At 36.6% G+C, this 16389-nt stretch overlaps 1 protein-coding gene across 2 annotated transcripts in view; it reads left to right on the forward strand.

Annotated features, from left to right (window-relative positions):
* Cntnap4 (contactin associated protein family member 4) overlaps positions 1 to 16174 on the forward strand; it is a 312074-nt gene extending 295900 nt beyond the window's left edge. For both annotated transcript variants that reach the window (XM_004659600.2, XM_045141713.1), the window contains exons 22-24: positions 4029 to 4247; positions 4572 to 4643; positions 13860 to 16174. In XM_004659600.2, coding sequence (XP_004659657.1) covers positions 4029 to 4247; positions 4572 to 4643; positions 13860 to 14053 — 485 coding nt within the window. In that variant the 3' untranslated portion in view covers positions 14054 to 16174. The remainder of the gene's footprint in view (positions 1 to 4028; positions 4248 to 4571; positions 4644 to 13859) is intronic.
* Positions 16175 to 16389: the final 215 nt, after the last annotated feature.

The following is a 16389-nucleotide window of genomic DNA, read 5'->3' on the forward strand; positions in this document are numbered from 1 at the left end:
AGCTATCCATCTTAAGTTTGAAAGGCTTAACTCTTTGAACAGTAATTTCACAAATAGATAAAATGTTTTCTAATTTGTAAGTTGAAGTTTTTAGAGTAGACCTTATGCCACACTTAAAAAAACATTATTTATTTATTTGAGATAGAGGGAGCGAGAGAGAGAGAGAGAGAGAGAGAGAGAGAGAGAGAGAGAGAGAGAGTTAGTTCCAGGGCTTCCAGCCACTGCAAACGAACTCCAGAGGCATTTGCCACCAAGTACATCTGGCTTACATGGGACCTGGAGAATTAATCCTGGGTCCTTAGGCTTTGCAGGCATGCACCTTAGCTGCTAAGCCATCTCTCTAGCCCATGCCACACATTTTTAATCAAAGAAGTGAATCTTGACTATGAGTTTTGGCTCAAAAGATAGATTCTTTTAAAAATTATCGACATGTTATTCAACACTTTAACCTTGTAAAAAGAACTGAAAAACATTGTCCTATTTATGTTGCTATTAAGACATACTACCCAAAAATGTTTTAAAAAATTCTGAAAACAAGAATGCTATCTTCTTCTCTAAATGTATGAAGATTTAAATATGCAGTTGCCCCTTTGTATTCATGGGAGATGGGTTCTATGACCCTCAAGGGCTCAAGTGCCTTATATTGCATGATACAGCATTTGCATATACCCTATGTATATCACCCATGTTTCCAGTTATACCTAGATTACTTGTAATACCTAACATAATTGAAATGCTACATAAATATCTATTGTACAATACTATTTAATGAAAAATGACAAGGAAAAATGTGTGTGCATGTTAAGTATACATTTTATTTTTGAAAATTTATTTACGAGAGAGAGAGAGCATGGGCATGCCAGGGCCACTTGCCACTGTAAACCAACTCCACTTAGTTCATCTGGCTTTATGTTGGTACTGTGACAGACTTTGTAAACAAGTATCTTTAAGATAAACCACCTCTCCAACTCCAAGTATACATTTACTTTAAAAGGTTTTTGGGTTCTGAGGTTGGTTGAATAAGTGGATGTGGAACCCATAGATATGGATGGCTATCTGTACATCTATTCAACAGGAGCATCCTGATAGTAGACTAAAAGACCTTTGTTTCTGTGCCCAGAAATGAAGTACAGCCTATGACACAACATGATGCCCCACGTTGAAGGTCAATTCTGTACAGAATCCTGGAGCTCCCTATCTTCTAGAGGAGCCACAAAGTGATAGCCTCTCAATGCTATTCTTGTCCAGGGAGAAAAAATGGCTGGAGGAGGTATGGCCAAGACAACCTCTGGAGACTGATAACCTGGACTCCATTACCTGTCAATTAAAACAATAGCAGTACATATGTAGCTACTGAATCCTACTTTCTTCTATCTTTATTAAAAGAGTAAAATCCATTAAGCTTTTCCACAACTACTGTTGAGGTCTCCCAGGTTAATGAACACAGGTTTTTAAGTATGACTAATTAAGAATGATACGATGAACTCTTCTGTAAATGATTAAAGGCTATAACAGAAAAGTGGCGCAGTCTCTCTAATCTTCAGGATTCTTTTTATAGAGAATGACTCTCACAACACTAAACATTTAATCAGTAGTTTTAATCATTAGGTATAAAATGTGAATGATAATGATTCCAGAAGAAAATGTTCTTCAAAAATCTAGCTATAACAAGATTGACAGGCTTAAAATTCTCTCAAAACAGCAACAAAAAGTGCTGCAGAAGATACAACACAATGAAGGAAAAGGTGTCTCAACCACAAAGTGATTCTTGAAGAAAAGAAATTTGGGATTTTGTGCCCAAAAGGTCCGAGGTTCAGAATATAATGTCAACAATGGCATAAACTCAGGCAACTCATTAAAATTCATAACCTGAATATCATAACTATATGATGGAAAAAAGATACTCCTGTGACTACTGTAAAACTAAAATAGGAACAGGTCCAGCTCTTAGAATAGTGCCCAGGGGCAAGGGAGATGGCTCAGTGGATGAAGCACTTGGCACCATGCAAGCTTGAAGAGTAAAGTGTAGATCTCCAGGACTGAAGTAAATGCTGGAGGTGGAGATGAGTGATCTGTGGGGCAAACAGGCTGGCTTAACTAGCCAAATCTGTGAGTTCTGGGTTCAAGTTAGAGACCCTAACTCAGTAAGTCAGGTGGAGAGTGATCAAGGAAGACACCTGATGTCAACTTCTGGCCTATACACACACACACACACACACACGTATGCCCACATGCATGCAAATGCACATATCACACACACACATACACATGCAAAAAAGGAACAGTCCCTAGATCATATATGTATTCAGTACATACCCAATATCTGTTATTTTTTTTGTTTATTTACTTATTTGAGAGTGAAAGATAGACAGAGAGAGCAAGAGGCAGAGAGAGAGAGAGAGAGAGAGAGGGAGAGAATGGGCACACCAGGGCTTTTCAGCCCCTGCAAACAAACTCCAGATGCATGTGCCACATCTGGCTTATGTAGGTCCTGGGGAATCGAGCCTCGAACTAGGGTCCCATAGACTTTACAGGCAAGTGCTTAACTTCTAAGCCATCTCTCCAGCCCATACCTGTTAATTTTTGAAGAAGGAAAAATGCTCATGCTTTCTGTGTCCACATATTTTCAGTTTAGGTAAAATAATTGTGCCATTATGTAATTCTATTGGATGTGCCATTATGTAATTCTATTGGATGAATTGATGCATGATTGTCTGATAATATTTGAACCTTGAAGCTCGTCATTAACAGTTGGGTGTGGTGGTGCAGGCCTATACTACAAGCACCAGTATAATTAGGAGCTCAAAGTCACTGTCAGCTACATAGTGAGGTTGAAGCCAGCTTGTTCTGCATGAGACCCTGTCTCACAAAACAAAACCTAAACACACAAATAAAACAAAACCAACTCTGTGACAAATTCCCTTGTTCCAACTTCATGCTTGTAAAACAACTGCAGTGCATGTTATATTTTTAACTATCAAATTATGAATTAATGTTACTGCATTTAAACTAGCCTCTGTCACATAACAGCCACTATTGAAACTCTCATTAACATGAGAGGTGCAGTTATCAGTCTGTGGAAGCAAACATATTTCTAACTCAAAGTTGGAGTGGAGAAAGTGAGGCACAGATGTTTCTAGCTCTGTACCTGAGTAATCCAGGAGATACCCCAAGGCCTAGGGAGCTTGCCTCTATGGCATGGGAGTAGTAATCTCCTGACATATTGGGTGGCATCATAAAATAACAGAACGCTTTCTGCTAAGCCACATTATCAAGTTGGCAATTGGTAAGAGAATGCTAAAGCTTCTTTCTAGTTTCTGTTATTTTATGTCCTAAATCTCAAAAGCCGACAGAATTCATTTCTGAACCCAATACGCACGTCTTTGGGTGCATGTTTGCCACTGCATGTGTGTGTGCGTAGACAGGAGGACAACCTGAGTGCTGCTCTTTCGGCGCTGTATGTCTTTTTTTTGAGACAGGGTATCACTGGCCTGAATCTGTCCAAGTAGGCTAGAGTGGCTGGCCAGAGAGATCTGGGATCCACATTCTTTGCCACTCCATTGCTGGGATTAAAAGGGCACACCAGCATGAGTGTCTTTTAGAAAATATTTTACATAAGATCTGGGAATTGAATTCAGGTCTGAGCATCATCTCTCCTGGCAACTAGGACACAAATTTTGACATTGGCTGCTGCGGGCCCTTTAGTAACGACACTTTGTTCTGTTTTAAAGTTTGAAATATTGTGACCTCTCTTTAGTTTAAAGCATGACCCATTCTTATGGAGGATTTAATCATGGCTAGAGAATATATTAGATCATTTTTAAAGAGGCATATTTGCAAATTGTTTTCATTAACCTAGGAAAATCAGCCCCGGATCTTTAACAGCTCTAATTCTTTTAATAATGGAATTTAATAGTTGTATGTACATTTCCGTTGCAGCCACAGATGCAGAGTATTCAATTTCTGTGTCATTGTCATTTGCACTTGTCACTCTTATTCACATTGTGCTGCTTCTCTGGCTTTTGCAGAGCGCACTGATGTAGACCAGGAGACAGCAGTAGCTGCAGCGCATGGCTTCACAGGCTGCCTCTCTGCAGTACAGTTCAGCCACGTGGCTCCCCTGAAGGCTGCTCTTCATCCTGAACACTCAGGCCCTGTCACCATGACAGGCCACGTGACAGAGTCCAGCTGTTTGTCCCCAGCTGGCACGGATGCCACATCAAGGGAAAGAACACACTCATTTGCAGGTGACTTAAGACTCTGGCCACTTTCAGTCACAAACTCAGCTTTTCTAGTGAACTTGGAAATTTTTCTAATTTTGATGTTATGCTATGTTCCTGAGATGGTTTCTGATAATTGCTTTTGTTTGTTTAATTTCAGCTGTCCTACTCATCTCTTTCTAGCTTAATTTCTTATGTGTTGCAGTTGGCATTGCTTAAATTGAAAATTACAGAGACCCCAAAGTCCATCTTCACAATTCTGTTCTGGCTTAAAGTGTTTACGAACTTCTCAAACTTTCTTCCTTTGACTTAGTTCCATCTGCCCTGCCCTTTTTGTTGCCTTAATTGCAGATCATTCTGGAACAATGGATGATAGAGAACCTCTCACTCATGCAATCAGAAGTGACTCTGCAGTGATTGGAGGTAATTGGGAAGTATGAGCGAGCTATTTGTTTTTGTTCTTCTTATCATTACTGATAATGGTGAATATTTAGCTTTAGAAAACTATCTGTGAAGCATCTACACTATGCCAATCATGAGAATAATGGAGTAGTTTAACTATTGTTACTGCATTGTATAATAGGATCATCCTCCATTCTTGATTTCCTTGAAAATTTTCAGTGGAAATGATGAGTAATTTCACTAAACCACCATACTCAAAGGACATTTGCTAACTCGTATAATAATGAATATTATTTAACTTGAAAATGATCATCTGCAAATCGTAAGGACTTATGCATGTGCATGAAGGCATCATTTTCTTTCTTGGATTCTTATATCAGAGTCTGCAAGGGCTCATGTAAAAGTGGGGAAAATGTGGGATTAACATTAGAAGTGCATATTTTATGTTGCTTTAAAGCTTATTAAAGTGCATAGTTTATGGATTAGATACTCCTATCAATGAATTTGTACTTCGAGTTGCATTTTAACAATATTAAAGGTAATGGCTTGAAAGTGGTTAGGAATAATTTTAAATTGCAGAATTAACACACAAACACACACACACACACACACACACACACACACACACACACAGTTAAAGAATGACTCCCTGAGAATATTAAAGCATATTTTCTGAGATATGTTATTCAAAATCAGCTCCATAAATAAACTTATTTTTCTTCCTGGTTAGTGCTCTTAAGATGCTGTTAGCCAGATTATTGAAATGTCAAGTGGCTTAGCTTCTCTCCACACTCTGAATGTGATATGTTCACACGAAAATAAATAATTATCCTCTCATTATGCAACATAATGTAATTCTTCCTGTACTTGACCAACTTTCTTGTGGACTTTATACATGCTGTACTCACTCTTTGTTTTGCACTCCTATTTATCTAGATATGTGCTTTCTACCAGTAGTAAGAGTTTCCTTCAGACAGAGAGTAGTATTGGTCAAATCTTTGTGGCATTTATTAATTTTGCTCCTTTTTAGTTCTTAATTGTAAGATAACTAAAATAGGTCTGGAGAGATGGCTTAGCAGTTAAGGTGCTTGTTTGAGAAGACTAAGGACCCAGGTTTGATTTCTAGAACCCACATAAGCCATATGCACATGGTGGCTCATGTGTCTAATGTTCATTTGTAGTAGTGAGAGGCCCTGGCTTGCCCATTCTCTCTCTCCTCTCTAATATATAAACAAATACAAATAAAAATCAAATAAATATATTTTAAAAAGATACCTAATATAGAATTACCATTTAATCACCTAACAACCAAGAAAAAAATCTCCCCCTTTTTGAGTAGTACTTTTATTCATTGTATTATAATTCAAGCTGATGTCTTGATATTTTCAAGCATCCACACAATACATTGGTTCTTGATTTCTTTTCAGTGTGGATTTCTTTTCAACATGAGTATGCTCAAAGTAGATTACATACTTGTATGAATGCATCCTAATGGCTTCAGTACCATGTGTACTAAAAAATAATAGACCATAACAACAAAAATGGTGTAGTTGTGTTAACAGCTTAGATTAAAATTTTCTGAGAAAAATTTAACTTTTAGTTTGAAGTTGAAATATTTAGCTAAATGAAACACATTATAGAGTGAAACCTCGCATAAAGCTATGGGATTTATAATGTGCTTGACAATTTAAACTAGGATTCTTGGTCATGTAGGCAGTCCATTTCATTGCTCTTCCCATGAATTCCCACGTAGAACTAAAGTAGATGTGAAGGCAAATCTACACATCAAGATAAGTATGAGTATATAGCAGTGTAAGGTAAGCCAGTGGTACAAGAAAGTATTGGATCCTTAGAAGATTGCTGTTGCTTCGGACAAAGGTTATTTACAGAGTTAAACAAGAGATGTGCCAATAAGTCGCTTCAGTGTTATTCTAGACAAACTAAGCTACTGTTCACCTAGAAAATTCTCACATAGCTCAAGTGCATAAGACAGAGGAAGAGCACATTGCAGTCTTGCTCTTCAGGGGCTCTCCACTGTCCACGAAAGCAGTGTGATGCCGGGTTTTGATCTTTGCAGGAACAGAGCCACAGAAGCAGAGGAACTGGTGTAAGCTCTCCAAGTTCAGAAGCCTTGCCTAGACCATGTGCAGTTTACCTACTAATTCACAGAGTAGGGTCCTCCAGTGTGTTACTCCGTCTGGTAGCCTTATGGTAAAATGTTTGCTCAATGTTGTCTTACTCATAAATTGCATTTAGTATATAACTACACTTAATTAATTTAAACATTTTCAAACTAGATAATCCCTCTATCTCCTATGTTGTTTATTTCTTTGCAAAGTGAATAGTATAAGATAAATGGGCAGATTTAATAAGACATTACAAATGGATGATCTAGATATTGAAGGTTTCTGTCCAGGCTACCCAGATATAAAAAGGACTGATTGAAACAGAAAGAAATGTGCATAGATTTTTCATAAGAACTTATTCACACAGTGTTTTGAATACAGCAGCATAGAGTACAGTTTCTGATTATATTTATTTTAAATAAATTATATTTTTCATGTTCTTGTGGTAGGACAATAAATGAGATCAGGGTGTTTCTTAGGCACAAAAAGTGATGACATGAAACTCCAAATTAAGAGAAATCAACCACATACTCAGAGGAAACAAATCCAGGAACCATCCCTTATCTGGACTCTCTGGATTCCATTTTGACCAAGAAAATGGTGGCATTCATTTTGAAATTACAGTGGCCTCCTCTCTTTATTATGTCATGTTATGTTAGGATTTCTTTTTCATATTGAAATTATCCAGAATCCTTCTCTTTGGGATAGAATTTTATAGACAATTTAAATATTTTTATCAACACAATTGTTTTTCTAGAATTAGAAGAAAAATTTTAACAATACATACTCTGATTAAAATTAGCTATTAATATGATTAAGTAGCCATAATCACTAGAAAACTTCAGAGTCTATCTACATAATTCAATTTATATAATTTATATTATATTAATAACTATCTTTCTTAGGTAAGACCAATCTAAGCAAAAATTGGCTCATCTTTGGCAATACTGTGATTGGTCATGGCGGTTAGCAAATCATATTAGGAACCTATTGTGAATTCAGTGGATCTTCATATCTGACTTGATTCAATTCCATTACAGTCATCTACATGTACTTTACAGTAGAACAGTGTTTTAGTTTTGCAGTATGAGATTTGACCCACACTGTTACTTATTTGAAATATTTTTATTTATTTATTGGTGAAAGTGATGAGAGAGAGAGAGAGAGAAGACACAAGAGAGAATGGGTGTGCCAGGGCCTTCAATCACTGAAAACACACTCTAGATGCATGTGCCATTTTGTGCATCTGGCTTTTAGCTCCAGGGGAATTGAACCTGGGTCCCTTGGCTTTGCAGGCAAGTGCCTTAAATACTAAACTATGTATCAAGCCCTCACACTGTTACTATGATTGTAACTATATTTTTACTGAAGAACCCACATTAATTAGGTCCAACTAATCTTATTACTGAAATCTTTAGGTAAGAGGAAATTCTAAAACCCAGAGTGACTGAAATCAGTTTTTTAATAGTATTTTATTTTATTTATTTTTTCAATTTTTTTAAATTAAAAACTTCCATGATTATAAAACATATCCCATGGTAATACCCTCCCTCCACCCACTTTCCCCTTTGAAACTCCATTCTCCCCATCTCAATCAGTCTCTCTTTTATTTTGATGTCATCATCATTTCCTCCTTCTATGATGGTCTTGTGTAGGTAGTGTTAGGCACTGTGAAGTCATGGATATCAAGGCCATTTTGTGTCTGGGCGAGCATGTTGTAAGGAGTCCTACCCTTCCTTTGGCTCTTACATTCTTTCCACCACCTCTTCTGCAGTAGACCCTAATCCTTGGAAGGTGTGATAGAGACATTGCAGTACTGAGCACTCCTGTCACTTCTTTCCAACACCATGATGCTTCTGAATCAGCCCAAAGTCACTGCCATCTAAAAAGAGAGGATTCTTTATCAAAAGTGAGAGTATCATTAATAGAAGGATATGGACATTAAGAGAAGTTATTACTGGACAGTTTGATATGCATAGTATATACATTTAGACACACAGAAGTAGACATTACACCTTTAGGACCCTTGACCTCCCATGTTTTAAGTTTTCAGTATCAGGGATGTATTCCCTGCCATGGAGTGGGCCTCCAGTCCAATTATACAGGAGAGTTGGTTTCCACAATAACAGATGTGCCACTATTGCACCGGTTGGCACATTTGGACTGGCTGGCCAAATACAAGGCTTACAGTGTCCACTGTTGAGTATGTATGCTGGTGTTTTCTCTTTTTCCCATTGAACTGCATACAGAATGGCCTCTTCTAGCTTTCTGTCAGCTGGTTTATGGAGCAGGTGATCAGCTCAGTTCCAGCAGGATTTCTCAGTGGCCTTGCAGCCCAAGTATTTGGAGTCTTCAGCAATAGTTTCTTACCATCTATTCCTGGTGGGAAACCAAGGGCCTAGGCAATGGCCTATAATGTTTTGGGGGCATCAGGAACCTTCCTGGCCAACAACTCACTGGAAGTTATATCCTATCCCTGGCACTGAAAATTCAATAGCAAAAATCTACAGCTCATGAGTTTTCCATTTTCTGAAAAAGTGGGTTTCCATATGATTTATTTATATCCTCTTAGATTTGTATTAACCCTCCATCCACCTTTCCTTTACTCAATCTCATCCCCTGACCTTATTTGGGCCTTTTCACCTCCATTAATATATTCTTCTACTTACATATATACAATACAATCCTACTAACTACCCCCCTCCCTTACTTTCTCTTCCTATTATATCTCTTTTTATCTTACTGGCCTCTGCTACTGAGTTTTCTTCCTACTCACACAGAAGACCAATCATCTGTAGCTAGAATCCACATATGAGAGAGAACATGTGACACTTGGCTTTCTGGGCCTGGGTTACCTCACTTAGTATAATCCTTTCTAGATCCATCCATTTTCCTGCAAATTTCATAACTTCATTTTTCTTAACTGCTGAGTAGAACTCCATTGTATAAATGTGCCATATCTTTATTATCCACGTTCCATTTCCCAGCTATTGTGAATTGAGTGGCAATAAACATGGTTGAGCAAGTATCTCTAAGGTAATGAGATGAGTCCTTAGGATATATGCCTAGGAGTGCTATAGCTGGGTCATATGGTAGATCTATTTTTGGCTATCTTAGGAACCTCCACACTGATTTCCACAATGGCTGGACCAGATTGTATTCCCACCAACTGCATGGAAGGGCTCCTCTTTTACAACATCCTTTCCAGCATTTGTTGTCATTTGTTTTCATGATGGTAGCCAATCTGACAGGAGTGAGATGGAATCTCAATATAGTTTTAATCTGCATTTCCCTGATGACTAGAAATGTAGAACATTTTTTCAGATGCTTATATGCCATCCATATTTCTTCTTTTGAGAACTCTCTATTTAGTTCCATAGCCCTTTCTTTAATTGGCTTGTTTTGATTTCTTATTATTTAATTTTTTGAGTTCTTTGTATATCCTAAATGTTAATCCTCTATCTGATGTATAGCTGGCAAAGATTTTTTCCCATTCTGTAGGTTGCCTCTTTGCTTTCCTCACAGTGTCCTTTACCATACAAAGTCTTTTTAATTCCATGAGGTCCCAGTGGTTTTATTGCCTGAGTAATTGGGGCTATATTCAGAAAGTCTTTGCCAAGACCAGTATGTTGAAGGATTTCCCCTACATTTTCCTCTAGTAGTTTTAGAGTTTCAGGTCTGATGTTAAGGTCTTTAAACCATTTGGGCTTAATTCTTGTGCATGGAGAGAGAGAGAAGGATCTATTTTCATCCTTCTATAGATACATATCCAGTTTTCCCAGCAACATTTGCTGAAGAGGCTGTATTTTCTCCAGTGAGTATTTCTGGCATTTTAATTGAATATCAGGCAGTTATAGGTACCCAGACTTACATCTGGCTTTTAAAGTTTGTGTTGAGTAATCTGCTGTGATCTTGATGGGCTTGTCTTTGTAGATAACTTGACTTTTCTCTGTAACTGCTTTCAATATTTTTTCTTTGGTTGTTATGTTTGGTAATTTAATTATAATATGGCGAGGAGAGGTTCTTTCCAGGTTTTGTCTGGTTGGTGTTCTAAAGGATTCCTGTATCTGCATTGGCACCACTTTACCAATTTGGGGGAAGTTTTCTTCTATGATTTTGTTGAAAACACCTACTATACTTTTGGAGTGAAATTCTTCTCCTTCGACTATACCTTGATTTCTTATGTTTGATCTTTTCATAGTGCCCTGAATATCTTGAAATTCCCATTCATACCTTCCTATTAGCTTGTCTTTCTTTTTGTTGGACTGTATTAGATCTGCTACCTGGTCTTCTAGTTTAGATATTCTCTCCTCTCCTTCATCCATTCTACTGCTGAGATTTTCTACAGTTTTTTTTTTTTATTATTTCATTAACTGTGTTCTTCATAGCTAGTAATTCTGACTGTTTTTTCTTTATTATTTCTATTTCCTCATTTATGTCTAATATTGACCTCTTTATTACATTAAATTTGTGTCCTGTGTCTTCTTTGTTTCCTTTGATTTCCTCTTTCACCCCTTTGATTTCCTTTTGACATCTTTGAACATATTTATAATCATTCTTTCAAAATCTTTCTCAGGCATTTCCTCTAACTCATTCTCTAGAAGTCATTTCTGATACAGTAATACTTTTTGGTAGATTTATATTGTCTTTATCTTTGGTGTTTCTTGTGTTATAATGTACATATTTTTGTATCCTGGATTAATTTAATGCTTGGATTTAAGATCAATCTGATGTTATATATCTTCAGGGTAGGAGCTTAAGGTGCTAGGTGTGGCTCTCAAGACTCTCAGCGTAGCTATAAAAGTGACCCTAGGTGTTGGGTTTGCCTGCTGAGAGTGTTCAATAAGGTTGAGTGGAACAAATTATAGGCAGATTCTAAAATTTAACCAAACAATGTACACTTTCAATGAAAAACAGTACAGAGTATTTATGCAAGAGTAGATATTATGACAACCAGATCCTCTAACAATATCACTTTCCCTTAGGGTGTGTGGTGCCCCACACCCTTAATCCTATCAACAAGGAGGTTAAGATTTCTGGTCTGTTGAGAGTTCCAAGCCAGCTTGTGACCAAGTGAGACCCTTCCCTAATGTATAACAGAAGAGGAAACAAAGCTACTATAAGTCAAGAAGCAACACATAACAAGCCCAAAATATAGCTTATTTAAGAATGGCAAATCCAACCATCCATCGGATATCACATATAATTTATTCTGATATGGAAGGTGCAATTAGCACTTCCAGTTCAGGCCTATATATGAGACTTGTTTGGTGGGTACTGACCTGGTGCAATCCCAGTTAACTTTTGGGATGATTTTGGTCTCAGTTATGCTCCACTCCTGCTTGTGGCCCTCTTTGATGCACTGTGGGTTCAAGTAGGCTGGCTGGGTTGTTGGATTGCTGCTCTGGTCACCAGTGCTGTGTGCTGTGATCTCCCTTCCCCTGGTCTCTGGTGCTTGTGTGTGTTTGCATTGGTGGTGGGGGAGGGGAGACTGTGGATGGTGGTTCTAGTTCTCTTGTTGGTCCACGTGATCCTCTACCTCATAATCTGCTTCTCTGTTGTTCACTCCTGTTCTCCCTTCATGCTTCTTGAGTTTGCAAAGAGTTCCAATGTGAGTGGAAAATCCCCTCACCTGGCTTTTTTTTTTTTCTCAATAACAGTTTTTTTTCTTTAACTCTATGTTTTATTTGACAGCTTGAACTTTATTATTAGCAAGAGACTCTGCTAATTTTGTTTAAGGTGACAAATTTGTTTCCATTCCTTTTAGAGAATATATCCCCCAGTTACATCTAAATAATCATTTTTTTTGTTGTTCATTGCTCTTTCAAATAAAAATGGTGTGACATGATACAAAAAGACTCAAATGTGTACAAAGTGCTTTTCCTACAGACATCATCCTTTAGAATGTACCAGATGTACTTTAATGTGTATTTCCCATTTCAATATGCAACACATCAATACATAATAAAATGAGTAATTTTTACTGTTTTATCAAGGACTTCCTTAAATGAATTTGGCTTTTGCCTGGCAGTGAAACATCTTCTATACTATAAATTCAACAACTTTAATTTAACAACTTCAGTTTGATATTCTTGACTTAGTCTGTGCTAGGCACAAGAATTTTACCTGCTTTCTTTGTATACCATCAGTGGAAATTTCAACAGTGAAAAGGTATCTTGTGATTAGTATAAAATAGGTTTTACCCTATAGAATTACATTCCACAGTGTACTGGAGATTATAGGGGTACACAAATCACTTTGAAACTCTGATGTAAAATAATGTAATACATAGCTTGATGACCAGAGACATGATTAAGATGTAGAGTACAGGTTTTCACTTATAATCAAAAGTTTCAAAAGACAATATTGTTATATAGAAATAATTTTAATGTGTCTACATATATAGACCTTTGTTTTTTTAGTCAGTGATACCCATACACATAGCCCATCTCTTCCACTTAACAATTGATTTAAAACCAACTTTGTCAATACTATTTCATGCTTAATCATAAAACATTTAGGGCTTTGATTTAATTTCAGAAACAATTAAAACTCACATGTATCTTATTATGAAGCCACACAGTCTTAAGATACATAGTAATTTTTGTGATAAATATTAATGTTGGGCTGGGGAAATGGCTTAGCGGTTAAGGCATTTGTTTATGAAGCCTAAGGACCCCAGTTTGATTCCCCAGGACCCATGTAAGCCAGATGCGCAAGGGGGTGCATGCATCTGAAGTTTGTTTGCAGTGAATGGAGGCCCTGTTGTACCTATTGTCTTTCTCTCTGCCTCTTTCTCTGTTTCTCTCTATCTCAAATAAATAAATAAAATATTAAAAATTATGAATGTTGAAAGGAGATTTAATACAATGCATACTGAGAATGAATGAAGGGACACCAACAAGGTTAACAGAGTTACAAAGTAAACTTAATATATTGTGATACTTCTTGAATCAAATACCTAAAGTTTTTATGTTTGTAATTTATTTCTAATAGAGGCCTGATTCAAGTGGAAACCAATTTTCTTAGGACTTATTAAGCAGTGAAGTTGACATAACTTCTGTTCCAGCAGAAGTCCTGACTTGGTATTTCTTTTCTCCTCTCTCTCTAGGTCTGATAGCTGTTGTGATCTTTATCCTGCTTTGCATCGCTGCCATAGCTGTTCGCATTTATCAGCAGAAAAGGTTATACAAAAGAAATGAGGCAAAAAGGTCAGAGAATGTAGACAGTGCTGAGGCTGTTTTGAAAAGTGAGCTTAATATCCAAAATGCAGTCAATGAAAATCAGAAAGAGTACTTCTTCTGATTGGCAGCAGTGATTTTACCTACGTGATGAGTTCGTTCTCATAGCCAGGAGCGCTCAGTGGACAAGAACTGATCTAACCCTCAGTATAGTGGTGATGGACTCGAGCATTGCCCAGGCTCGGGATGGCTTCAGAGGCCTCATCCAGTGACGTATTTCTCATCATAATCATTCTATGTAACAATGGAGCTCGATATTGCTGTTAATTTCCAACTCTTCTAGTCTAATTGAAAACAAGTTTAACTTGCTTATTGGCTACAGTTTTTAAAACATGAAAAGTGTATCCCCAGTCTCTTCACTATGTAACATGCAAGTTTTGTTAGAGGTAAGAAACCAAAACTGGACTATAACAACCTTGCTTTATTTGAGAACATATGCTGTGTATGCTTTTGTCTTCCTATGGTGTTGTTCATGGACCTGGAAATGCTTCTGAGATCCTCTTTGGCTGGTGTTTGCATCTTCAGCGGCCAAAGTCTATAAATAAAACCCCTTTGCCTTTCTCTGTATTACATCCAATACATCAGTAGTCCAAAAAAAAAAAAATTGTTCTGTTGTCTTTGGCTGTTTTGTATTGCTCTTTTTCTATTTGACTCTTCTAAATGATTTTTAATGGATTTGGTTTTCAGTGTCTGACTTGAACTCTGAACATGCAATTCATATATATAAAGATTCAGAAAATACAGTGGTTGTCAGTATGTGATGTCATTGCTTTTAACAGGTTTTTATTTAATTTATTGTCACTGTTTGATTATGACCACTTAAATCTCTGAATTATTGCAGTTTCCCAAAGACTGCAAAATGTTTTCAATTAAACTTGTTGCCACAACAAACTTGTCTTAATATGACACAAATACTTTAAAATTACAAGTGTAATACCCCACATATGATTCCAGGAAAAATTTCCCCTAAATTAGTCAGTTTTGTAGGTTTTTGTTTGTTTGTCATTATTTTTTTTTGATCTCTCATGACTATATTCCATGGAGTATCTATCTATCTATCATCTATCCATCTATCTGCTATCTATCATCTACCTATCTCTCTGTCATCTATCTATCTAATCTATCAATCTATTTATGCATAATGAAAAAGAAGAATAAAACAAATTCAAACGTAAAGTTCCACTTCTCATTCTAAACACACACACACACACACACACACACACACACACACACATTCTTTTGGGCATGGATTTTGCTGATTATTGCCATCTAATATGCATTTTGAAGTTTTATTTGTAATCATACTCTTGCTCATACAGAACCAGTAGACTGTTTACTTCTCACTAAATTAAATTTTCTCTCTATTATATGATCTAAAGTAAACCTGCCATTCTAGTCATGTTTTTGTGTAGAATGATTGGGTCAATTTCTCAAAAGAGTGCCCATAATCAGTGTAATCCACTAGCTATCCCATTCTGATTTATGATCATGTATACATCAGGAAATGGAACTTTATGGAACTTTTACAGGAATTGATTAAGCCAGGTAAAGAAGATAGTTGCATGGAACTGCATCTGAATTCTACAAGCCAATTAAATAACAAAGGCACTTTGTTTTCCCTTTCACACCTTCAAGTGCCTCCCAGTAAAAACTAAATTCTTCTTTTGTGTGTAACAGAAAACCTGAAAGTATGTAAACCCAGTATTATCATCTTTTTTCCTTGTTAACTCTTAGAGAATCTGCTTGTCTTGTCTCAAAGCACCTTGTCCATATTGACGTTTCTGTAAATGCCTGACTGAATTTTAGAGGACCTGCATTAACATAGCTGTTGAAGAAAGATGTGTGGGTAAATGGTATACATTTTTCTTTCTAAATTGGAAGAGCTGTGGTAGCAAGAGAAGGATTTTACATAGAAATCATAGTATTTAATGTAAAGAAGAATGTAGCTATGATTGCAGCTCTGGATATTTTTAAAGTATTTGTTCTATTTAGTGGCAGAATTGGCATTGTTGGTAGCTGGAATGTAGGTGGGCTTACAAATCGTGAAGCCACAGAGTTCTCTGTAGTCTGTACTGCTAAAGACTGTAACAGGATGGTGTTGCAATGCATTGATATGTTACATGCCATTGATTTCCTAGTTTGTAATAAATTCCTTGCTTTTTCTTAATGAAAAGCATTTTTGAAATGAAATGCAGAATATATATTAAGAGATATTGTACAAAAATTCAAAATAGGGAATTATATTAGATTTCTTTTTCTTAAAATAGTAAAAAAAAATGTGTAGATATATTCCATCTTTACTGGTGTGTGTCTGTGTGTTTAATACTTTTAACATATTTTTTGATTCATGTGAACTATCATTTATTTTTCTTTTAAATGGGCTGAAACAATGAAAAACAT

This window comes from Jaculus jaculus, chromosome 1 (assembly GCF_020740685.1).
Source record: "Jaculus jaculus isolate mJacJac1 chromosome 1, mJacJac1.mat.Y.cur, whole genome shotgun sequence".
NCBI lineage: Eukaryota > Metazoa > Chordata > Mammalia > Rodentia > Dipodidae > Jaculus > Jaculus jaculus.